The 12189-nt window shown below is 35.8% G+C and overlaps 1 protein-coding gene across 1 annotated transcript in view; it reads right to left on the reverse strand.

Annotated features, from left to right (window-relative positions):
• LOC107714285 (uncharacterized) overlaps nt 1-1135 on the reverse strand; it is a 5159-nt gene extending 4024 nt beyond the window's left edge. Inside the window, exons 1-2 of the mRNA XM_016520099.1 lie at nt 1024-1135; nt 827-913 (exon numbers count right to left, since the gene is read on the reverse strand). Coding sequence (XP_016375585.1) covers nt 827-913; nt 1024-1135 — 199 coding nt within the window. The remainder of the gene's footprint in view (nt 1-826; nt 914-1023) is intronic.
• Nucleotides 1136-12189: the final 11054 nt, after the last annotated feature.

Below are 12189 nucleotides of genomic sequence, written 5' to 3' on the forward strand. Positions count from 1 at the left end.
AAGCTCTTTTCATGCTGAGCTGATCAAAATGACCACAGCTGATCACAGTTGAGAGTAAAATAGCTTTGTGTAGCTGCACCTGATTGAGTTTATACGTCGTTTTTAGGAGGCGGGTCATCCTTTTTCCAACTCAGTGATTGTTTTTTTTTTTTTTTCCTGACATGTTGGTGTTTTATCTTTTACTTGGATGTTATAAGTTGCACTGAGTAAATACAGCTGGATAAAACAATAACTGTGTCCATCTTCATTTCAGGCTGCAAAGCAACAAAATGTGATTATTTTAAAGGGGCTGATTATTTTCGACACCCACTGTATATAGAACCAAATGAAATCAAATCTAACCCCTCGCCATGGCAACACCATTCCAGATATGCAAAAATCATTCACAATTTAGAATCCTCAGTGTTTTGGCATCATGTTGACAATGTTTGGTGTGAATTGTATGATTGGAGGAGTAGTTAAAAATTCACAGCCTGAATTGTCAACGGACAAAATAGCCGACTTGCTGTTGGTCATTGCTAATGACTGTAAATTAGAAAGTTTTCCGGCTTGATGAGAACAATATATGTACCAAGTTTGGTGACTGTAGGAAAAACTAACACCCCCCCCACACCCCCACACTTTTGTCAAAAGGTGCCACTATAGAACCCTCCTCCGCACCCATTTCTGAGCTTTTGCCAATATCTAATGGCAGATAATTCTGATGTGTGCATCGAGTTTCATGCAATTTAAAGCACATTAAGAACCTCAAAAACACCCGAAAAGGATATTGAGGTTTGATGCAAAAGATTTTGTAAATCTCTCAATAACTCCTCAGTTTACTTACTATGTTTTTCGGTGTCATTGGGTTTGTCATCATTTGTGTTGTTTAGTTCTCCCTTTGAGCCTGATTTTGCAGAAGCTGTAGAGGATACTGAAAGGTTCATCAAACAGTTTAGCATCAATTTGCTGATCAAATCATGATGAATAAACCTCAGCTGTCAAACTGATTTTAAAATAATACATCCACTGAGCTTCTCTCACCTCTGACTTTCACCGTGATCAAGAGATCTCCATCAGAGTCCAGAACTCTGTATGTTCCTGCGTCTCTGGCTGTAAAGTTACTAATGATCAGGTTTCTATCTCTGATGGTCATTCGTTCGCTCTGAACTCCGTCGCTTCTGCTCCAATCCTCCTTCCACCCTGTGCTTCTTCTGCTCTGATGCTGCACTTTATCAGCTTCTGACAACAAGAACATCTAACTCCAGCTGCTCACCGATGCTCACAGAAATCTCATCTGAGGAGAAACACAAAGACATCAATCATTATTATAATCTCTGCTGGTTACATGCAAGACCACACAATTATTAAAAGAAAACCAGAAAGCAGATGCTGATGTTTGATCAGTTATGTCTTTACCATCAACACAAAGTTGGTACGTCCTGATTTGTCGCTCCAGCTCTGTCTGATCATTATTGTAATAGACATGCAAGTAGTATTTCCCAGCATCACTGAAGCTCAGATTCTTGATGACGACGTCACAGTTTCCTTTTTTAAACACTCGAACACTACATTCTTCATCCTGACACACATCTATGTCTCCTGACTGACTGAATAACTCAATCTGAACAATATTAGTGGCCTTATGTACACATGTCAGTGTGACGTTTCCTCCCTTTATCCCTATCGCAGGTATAGGGGTGGTTCCTGCACACACACACAAAAATAAATAAATAAAAAGACAGCATTCGTTCTATACTGAAAAATACATGTGGTCTTTCTTCTCTCTGTTCTCTATACTCGTCTTTGTACATTGTTCTAGTAGAGTTATTTTTAGTCAACTGGATTAATTAAGAAGCATGAAGGAGACGACAATGTTAGCAGTGCCACATTTTAACATTACAAGTGTTGATGACAAAAGTATAAAGCTGTAGCAGATGTACAGGTGCAATTGTAAAAAAAAAAAAAACGGTTACAATTTATAAACAACAATGCTGTACTGACCGCTGAAAAGGCAAAACAGCAACAGAAGATGCAAGAAATCTGGCCTGTTGAGAATACAGAAGAGCTGGTTTATGTGACAGATAGTATACAGACTACATGCTTTCCTGAGACAAATACATTTTTAGTTTCATTTCGTCGTAATAGTAATAAATGTAGAACTATCAAATGTTTATATGAATAACTCCACACTGTAAAAATGTTTTTTTTATGGTTTATCAAAACTTTTTTTCTTTTTGTCAAATCAACTTAGATAATTAATGTTGTTCCGATAACATAATACTTTGAGTTTCTGTTGATCATACCAGTCTCTTTCTTTGCATTAACTAATTTTTTTTAGTTTCAGCGAATTTAAAATTTGAAGGGAACCAGGTTAATTACTTTTTACAGTTAAACCAACAATAATTGTTTACTGTGCACTAAAAAAAAAACCATCATAATCATCATAATAAACAAGTTGAGGATAAACACTCTGACTCCTTTCCACATCAGTAAGGTTTAGTTTTCCAGAGAAACACAATAGAACACAAACACATATTTAAGCTTTATATTAAAAAGCTTTATAAAAGGTTTATATGAAAAAGCATGAAAACTTACATGGTTCTGTATGAGTCTTATGTTCAGGTGTCAACACTTTTAAGCCACAGCACGTTTATAGTGAGACTAACTACACATTTAAGTAGAAACAAAACTAAAAGTATCACACACACAGGTGAGTGTTTTGACAGTCTGGAAATATGTGTTGCCTCCCTATAAAGAGGAGTATATGATTGGTCATCATTATACAGTCATCGACAGGGAATTCATTCAAAGCAGATTGAGCTGTTAGACGTTTAACATAATATGTTCAGTGACTGACGTAATCTTGTGAATCTTATTAATTATTTAATCATATTGATTACATTTTAAACGCTAACACTCTGACTTTTATTCTGAAGGAAACACCTGTTGCCTGACAGCTCTATGATCATGTGATTTGATGGGCGGAGAAATCTGATCTCAGATCAGCTGTTAGAGCTGCACGGGTCACATGACTGATGTGAAATGTGAAATGTGATTTCTCCATTCACGAGTTTAAAACACGTTGATGTTTACATTTTGTCATTAGTCCACAATGCAGAGACACTAACACCAAATTTAACACACCTGCTCCCCATTCACACCTGAGACCTTGTAACACTAATGAGTCACATGACACCGGGGAGAGAAAGTGGCTAATTGGGCCCAATTTGGACATTTTCACTTAGGGGTGTACTCACTTTTGTGGTCAGCGGTTTAGACATTAATGGCTGTGTGTTGAGTTATTTTGAGTGTGTTGAGCTTGAGTTATACAAGCTGTACACTCACTACTTTACATTGTAGCAAAGTGTCATTTCTTCAGTGTTGTCACATGAAAAGATATAATAAAATATTTACAAAATTGTGAGGGGTGTACTCTTCTGTGAGATACTGTATATCCTCGGCAGGATCAGGTACAGAATCAAAGGGAAAACTGAACTGACAAAAACTGATGCCACAAGACAACAGAGCAAGTAAAACAGAAGGAATTGAGAGCTTTACAAAATCTTTAAACATGTTCAAAATTGAAAAAAATAAATATACAGTATGTGCTCTCTTCCCAGCTTCCCTCCTGCTACCTGTAGAATGTCGGATTTTCCCAGTTAAGCTGTCTGTGTTTTTGGATCTGACTTCACAGATCTGACTGAGCGTTGTTTTGCTCGTGTTCGGTCACTTTCTCTGATCAATGTTACAGTGTTTCAGGGCACAACATTACAAGTATTGGATGCTGCTGTTTTGCACATTGTAATATAATTATTTATTATACTGTACAACGCGTTGTATTCCATTTTGAATAATTCATTTCGGACATTTCACTAACGTTCTGTCAAAGTATTTGATGTTTTTATATTATCTAAGGTTTTTATACTGAACATAATATAATTACACTGAATAATTTAATTGATATTTAGGTCAAATCATTGCTAAATTTGGCTGTGTTATTAACTTCAATAAGCAAGGCCTCTGTTTCATTCACTTTCAGTTATTTATCTACAGGTGCATCTCAATAAATTAGAATGTCATGGAAAAGTTCATTTATTTCAGTAATTCAACTTATAAATCTGCTAGTTATGCTGCTTGCTACTGCAAACAGGTATTTCTTACATTATTTTAATGTATTGTTGCAATTACTGTATAAACACACTGGTTTGTACAGCTTACTGCACTTTGATGTTTTTCTAGTTATTTACCTACAAGTCTCATGCATTCACGGAAAACGGCTTACTTCTGTGCTGCAAAATAATGTGAATGAAAGGCTTTCATTTGCAGGCTGAAAGAGCCAGTCCTTATTGCTGAGCCAAATGATCCGGCTCACTACAAAAAGATATTAATCATTATTATAATCAATCCAAGGCATAAGCAAATATCTAGGACTGGGAGGACAAATATAATCATTTAAAAATAAGCAATAGGAAAACCGTCTCAGGTTACATATGTAACCATGGTTCCCTGAGTAGGGAACGAGACACTGCATCCTCTAGGGGTCGCTATGGGGGGGAACGCCTCGTCGTGACCCGTGTCTGAAGCATACATTGAAAAAACACCAACTCGTTGGCCGGCGACAGCCATGACGTCACTACGGTGCGACTATAGTATAAATAGGCGCCGGGAGCACACATCATTCACTTCTTCGTCTGAAGCTTGCGTCCGCAGCATGGCAAGATACACATGGCTTACGTCACAGTTACTAAAGGAAATTACACATGCTAATCAGTTTTAACTTTACCATCAATACAAAGTTGGTACGTCCTGATTTGTCGCTTCAGCTCTGCCTGATCATTGACTCTCAAAAAGTATTTCCCAGCATCACTGAAGCTCAGATTCTTGATGACGACGTCACATGCTCCTTTCTTACAGACTCGTCCACTACACTCTTCAGTCTGACAGACAGCTATGTTTTCTGACCGACTCAACTCAATATCAGGAATCTCACTGCCCTCATATTCACATGGCAGAGTGACGTTGCCTCCTTTATCCCTACCTTAAGTGTAGGGGAGGTTTCTGCATAAAAAAAAAAAGAGTATAATTTTCATTCATGTGGTCTTTCTCTCTATTGTCTGTAATCACTTTCATTTCATCTGAATGTTTAACACATGTTGTTCATGCATGATAAAAGTGTTTACCATTGAAAAGAATGTGTTACGCTGACGTGTTTGTGGTTACCAGGAGCTTGATATACGTAGTGGGTGGTGGCTACATGAACACAAATTATATTATTTTCATTGAATATAAACTGGTTGCCAGTCACAAGTCATTTCTAAGTCATTGCTAAAAATGTTAGAATTAACGTGAACAAGTGCTGTGCTGGCTATTAATATTACTTGAAGAAGATAAATTAATAAATAACTGGTATAAAATGTATAGCCTGAATGCACTGTAAGTCGCTTGGGATAAAAGCGTCTGCTAAATGCATAAATTATTAAATTAAATTAAATTAAATAACAAACAATTACAGTTAGATAAAAATGTTTTAAAATAAATTAATATAGGGCTGGTACCTCATTTATTATGGCCATCGGTCGTCTTCAGCAGAATAATAACCACAAAAAAAAGTCATCATAACTTCTCTTTCAAAACTCTTTTAAATGTCCAACATACTAAACATTAAACACTTAAACATCACTTAAACCATTTGACCAGTGACAGCTGATCAACCAGTGAATTATGTTAAGGGAAAAATCACAGAATATGTTAAATGAAATTGGTGTGTTCTCTGTGAATTATGATGACTTTTCCGTCAAACCAAATACACAAACTACAGGTTTTAGAAAATCGCTACCAATCAGTCATCTCATCAGAGTATTAACTATCAAATAATAATATTAATAACCCTAGGCTGTATAATTATTTTCATGATTTGTTATCATAGCTTTTTTCTTTTTGTCAAGTCAACTTGTATAACTAACATTCAGATAACACAATACTGTGAGTTTCTGTTGATCAAACCAGTCTCTTTCTTTGTATTAACTAAAATTTTTATTTTCAGTGAACTTAAAATTTTAAGTCATGGTTACTTACTTTTTTAAGTTAAGCCAACAATAATTTTTACAGTGCACTAATAAAAAACATCATCATAATCATTATAATTGCAGTAATAAACAAATTAAGCATAAACACACTGACTCCTTTCCACATCACTAGCAGGTTTAGTTTTCCAGAGAAGCACAATTGGTAGAACACAAACACAACTTTATATTTAAGCTTCATATTTATATTAAAAAGCTTTATAAAAGGTTTATAATAAAAAGCATGAAAACTTACATGGTTCTGTAAGAGTCTTATCCTCAAATGTCAACACTTTTAAGCCACAGCATGTTTAGTGAGACTAACTATACATTTAAACAAAATTAAAAGTATCTCTCTCTCTCACACAAACACACACACACACACACACACTATCTCTCTCTCTCTCTCTCACACACACACACACACAGGTGAGTGTATTGGTGCCTCCCAATAAAGAGGAGTATATGATTGGTCATTATAGTCATCTAATGGGAATTCAATCAAAGCAGACTGAGCTGTCAGAAGATCAGCATAATGTAGCATGATGTTCAGCGACTGACATAATCTTGTGAATTATTTGTTTAATCACTCGCATATGAATTCAATATTTAACTTAAACACTCTGACTTTTATTCTGAAGGAAACACCTGTTGCCTGACAGCTCTATGATCATGTGATTTGATGGGCGGAGAAATCTGATCTCAGATCAGCTGTTAGAGCTGCACGGGTCACGTGACTGCTGTGAAACCACTACACAACAGCGATGTGATTTCTCCATCCCACTTATTCACAGTTTGAAACATGGCGATGTTTATATTTTGTCATCAGACCATACAGAGACACTAAACCACAAAGTCTTTCCTTTTCCGTTCCAGCAGTGAAAAGCGTTGAAAAATAGCTTGTATATCACAGAGGTGTAAATTACTTGAGTAAATGTAATTAGTTACTGTACTTGAGTATCTTTTTGAATCTTTGGTAGATTTACTGAGTATCAAAGATATTATTGAATTAGTATCTGTACTCTTTACTCCACTACATTTGTAATGAATGTTGCAGTTACACATTACATTTTGCATGGCATCTAGTTTTTTCTTCAGCTGTTTATTTCTGTGATGCACTGAAAGCACTATATCTTGTGGGTTTTGCTCTTACTCACACAAACTTGTCAACAAGGCTGCTTTATGTGAATGTGAGTTCCTGCAAGTATTTGTGAATCACAGGTGTTTTATCTCTGAGATGAGGCCCAAACCAGCACATCCACTGCAAGAAGCCTTTGACTTTTTAATTTTACTTAACTTTATTTTATTTAACTGTTATACTGAAGATACCTTCTTGAAATATATTGTTTTTTGTTTTTTTAATTTTTTTTGTGTGTGTTTGTTCTAGTTTTTCTATTAAACACCTGTGCATAGATCCTCGTCTCTGCCTGTTTTCCGCAGCTTCTCCACAACGTTACAGTTTTCCACTGGTGTGTCTCTTTGACTAGTGCATCTTTGAGCCTATATTTAGTATAAGTAAAATACTTACGTACTGTTAAAATCAGATACTTTAAGACTTGTAACTTGTAATGGAGTATTTTTCACTCTGTACTTTTACTCAAGTATGGTTTCAGGTATTCTTTACACCTCTGGTATATCAGTTCAAGTGTTGCTACACACTTTGCTTTACTGTATAAAACCACGTGCAACATGATAGGGAACTTCTACAATAGGACTGTAATAATGAACTTTAATACTCTGATTTGTATTTTCAAATAATGCCTGTTTCCAGGACTTAGGCTTTCAAGGTTTCAGTATTGTGTGACACATCGCTTACCTCAACACACAGGCTGCAGTAACGCATTATGGAAATGTTTCATGTTTGTAAATGTTTCATGTTTCACATGTTTGTGGTTTTATTTATAAGATCTTAATGCAGTCAGTCAGGAAATCATGTACATTGCATGGCATTGATGAGAAACCATTTTCTGTTTTTCTGAAACTGTAAGAACAAATTTGAAATCATTGTATCTACACAGTTGTGTTTGAAGAGGTTTAGCATTGCTAATGATATTTTGCATATCCTGTGGTATCGAGTCATGTGGCTGTATGACTAAAGGCTTGAGACACCACAGAAGTTGTGCGAATTCGAGGGAGAACAATTGCGAATACAGAAGATGATCTTAGAGTGCGAGTAGGAGTGTAGATATGAAGAAGGTCAGATAAGTATGAAGGAGCAAGATTATTGAGTGCCTTGTAAGTGAGGAGAAGGATTTAAAAGTCAATACTGTATTTAACCAGGAGCCAATGCAAGTGTTGTAACATGGGAGTAATGTGCTCAGTTATAGGAATTCTGCAAATAATTTGCGCAGCTGAATTCTGTACTAACTGAAGTTTATAGAGAAGCTTTGAAGGCAAACCATAAAAAAGAGCATTACAATAATCAATACTGGAAGTGACTAAAGCATGAACAAGAACTGTGCTCTTTACCAAAAGAGCCAGATGAAGTCGATTAATATTACGTATATGGGAATATTCAGAGCAAATGACACTGTTTATATGTTTCGAATGATAAAGTACTGTCAAAGATGACACCCAAACTTTTAACCTGTTTAGACACAAACACTGGAAAATTATCAAAATTCACTGAGGAACATTTAAACTTGGCCAGATTGGTTTTTAAACCAACAAGAACAATTTCAGTCTTATTACTATTTAGTTTAAGACGATTTTCTGTAAACCACTCTTTAATCTCAGCTACACAATCTGAGAGGATAGACTGAGGAAAAGTAGAGGTGGGTTTGGAGGATAGGTAAAGTTGGGTGTCATCAGCATAGTGGAATTGAATACCAAATTTCTTATAAATATTACCAAGAGGTAGAAGATAAATAACAAATAAAAGAGGACCCAACACTGAGCCCTGTGGAACCCCAGTAGTAACATGTGAAGGCTTTGATGAAAACTGCTTCAGCTGTGCAAATTGAGTACGACCCGCTAGATAAGATCGAATAGAAGTCCTGAATCAGCAGCTGCCAGTAAGTCTTTCCTTTTCCGTTCCAGCAGTGAAAAGCGTTGAAAAATAGCTTGTATATCACAGAGGTGTAAATTACTTGAGTAAATGTAATTAGTTACTGTACTTGAGTATCTTTTTGGATCTTTGGTAGTTTTACTGAGTATCAAAGATATTATTGAATTAGTATCTGTACTCTTTACTCCACTACATTTGTAATGAATGTTGCAGTTACACATTACATTTTGCATGGCATCTAGTTTTTTCTTCAGCTGTTTATTTCTGTGATGCACTGAAAGCACTATATCTTGTGGGTTTTGCTGAGTTGAATTACTGAAATAAATGAACTTTTCCACGACATTCTAATTTATTGAGATGCACCTGTATTTTCAAATAATGCCTGTTTCCAGGACTTAGGCTTTCAAGGTTTCAGTATTGTGTGACACATCGCTTACCTCAACGCACAGGCTGCAGAAACGCATTATGGAAATGTTTCATGTTTGTAAATGTTTCATGTTTCACATGTTTGTGGTTTTATTTATAAGATCTTAATGCAGTCAGTCAGGAAATCATGTACATTGCACGGCATTGATGTGAAACCATTTTCTGTTTTTCTGAAACTGTGAGAACAGATTGGAAATCATTGTATCTACACAGTTGTGTTTGAAGAGGTTTAGCATTGCTAATGATCAGGTTTTATAAACACGTGTGATTTCCTAGTTTTACTGTTGTTTATTTGATCATCAAACACATTTAACATTGAAGACATTTTTAATCAATGTTTATGTGCCATGAAACAGATGCAACTGATATTTTCTCTTGAACTCAGCTTATATGTACAAAGTTATGCTGTAAATATACAGTCTAATGGGATTCAATGTTTGCTGTTCTTTTTGAGCTCATTCTCTATTAAAACTGCAGTTTCGTAAAACATGCTACTTTAAGTTTGAATATTGATCATATATGTTAAATTAATAAATGCTGCATTAAAGAAAGTGACAGTAACAGCACTTTGCTGTTTATTTGAATATCGCTGACAAGCACAAATGAACTGCACAAACCTGAATTATAATCACAACCATTAATGATGATTTTTTTTTTTTTTTTTCATTTACATTTTATTTATAGGTGCCTTACATGACACTCAAGGACACCTCACAATGAAACAATCAACATTAAACAAGAATAATCATTATTACAGCCTGGACAGACTTAATACAAGTATACAAGCAATCGCATAAAAGCCTGCCTAAAAATAAAAAATAAAGCTCTTTCTGATTCTGATTCTGATTCTAAACGATGGGTCTTAACGTGAGAATTAAAAACAATAATTTTTTCACTATTTTGCCTATCCTGTGGTATCGAGTCATGTGGCTGCATGACTAAAGGCTCGAGACATTATAGAAGTTGTGCGAATTCGAGGGAGAACAATAGCGAATACAGAAGATGATCTTAGAGTGCGAGTAGGAGTGTAGATATGAAGAAGATCAGATAAGTATGAAGGAGCAAGATTATTGAGTACCTTGTAAGCGAGAAGAAAGATTTTAAAGTCGGTACTGTATTTAACTGGGACCCAATGCAAGTGTTGTAACATGGGAGTAATGTGCTCAGTTATAGGAGTTCTGCAAATAATTTGTGCAGCTGAATTCTGTACTAACTGAAGTTTATATAGAAGCTTTGAAGGCAAATCATAAAAAAGAGCATTACAATAATCAATACCGGAAGTGACTAAAGCATGAACAAGAACTATGCTCTTTACCAAAAGAGTCGGACGAGGTTGATTAATATTACATATATGGGAATATTCAGAGCGAATGACACTGTTTATATGTGTTTCGAATGATAAAGTACCATCAAAGATGACACCCAAACTTTTAACCTGTTTAGACACAGACATTGGAAAAATATCAATATTTACTGAGGAACATTTAGCCTTGGCCATATAGTTTTTTTGAGCCAACAAGAAGAATTTCAGTCTTATTACTATTTAGTAATTTAGTCAGGGCAGTGCCCATGATACCAATACACTCCAGTCTGTCCAACAAAATACTGTGTGAGATAGTATAAAATGCTGCACTCAAATCGAGCAGAATAAGTATAGATAGAAGTCGTGAATCAGCAGCTGCCAGTAAGTCATAGGAAATCTTAACTACTGCAGTTTCAACACTATGACGTGAACGGAAGACAGATGGAAATTCCTTGTACAGACTATTATCAGAAAGATGTTCTTAGACCCGCATTTTAGAAAGAAATCTTAAAATAGATTAGAAATGGGTTGAAAATTATCAAAGTTACTTGAATCAGCCCCCTGTTTCTTAGGTATAGGAGTTATCACAGCAGTTTTTAGTGGAGACGGAACAAGACTAGAAACAAGCAAAGAGTGTATAATATCGGTAATTAAAGAAGAGAGAGAAGGTAAACAGACTTGAACCAAATACATTGGAATAGGATCCAAGTGACAAGATTTTTGAATAAAACAGACTACTTCCTGCGTGATCGGAAGTTTAAAAGCGGAAAGAGTAGAAATTAGAGGTTGGTCAGAACAAATGTTGAAAGCACAACAACCTAAATTTTATGCAGCTGATCAATATTTTCAATATTTCTAAAAAAAAAAAAAATACATAAAAGCTTCACAAAGATCAACAGGGTACAAATCACAGGGAAAGGAATCTGGTGGCTTTAATATACCACAGAGAAAAAGGGTTCTTGTGTTCCCTTCACCAGACTTAATTAAACTAAGTACCACAAGTCCAGTCCTGACATACAAATGCTCCAGACGACGGCCCTTGACTTTTAACAGTGAAGCACAGAGCAGAATTGATGAACAAAACAGTCCTAGTTTTCAGTGGAGCGTGAACATCTCGAATCGTTTGGAGTCCAGAATTGTAATGCTGTAATTGCCCTGGTGCCTCAGGGCTCAGTTCTTGGACCACTTCTCTTCTCTGTCTACATGGCATCATAAGGTTCTGTCATTCAGAAACATGGCTTTTCATATCACTGCTATGCTGATGACACCCAACTCTACCTCTCATTCCATCCTGATGATCCGACGATAGCTGCTCTAGACATGAAGGACCATCACCTTCAACTCAACCCAGCCCAACTCAGTCCGAGCAGCTGAGTCCTTAGCCATCTTCAAGAATCGGCTAAAAACAA

This window comes from Sinocyclocheilus rhinocerous, unplaced genomic scaffold (genome assembly GCF_001515625.1).
Source record: "Sinocyclocheilus rhinocerous isolate Xijiao unplaced genomic scaffold, SAMN03320098_v1.1 scaffold1230, whole genome shotgun sequence".
NCBI lineage: Eukaryota > Metazoa > Chordata > Actinopteri > Cypriniformes > Cyprinidae > Sinocyclocheilus > Sinocyclocheilus rhinocerous.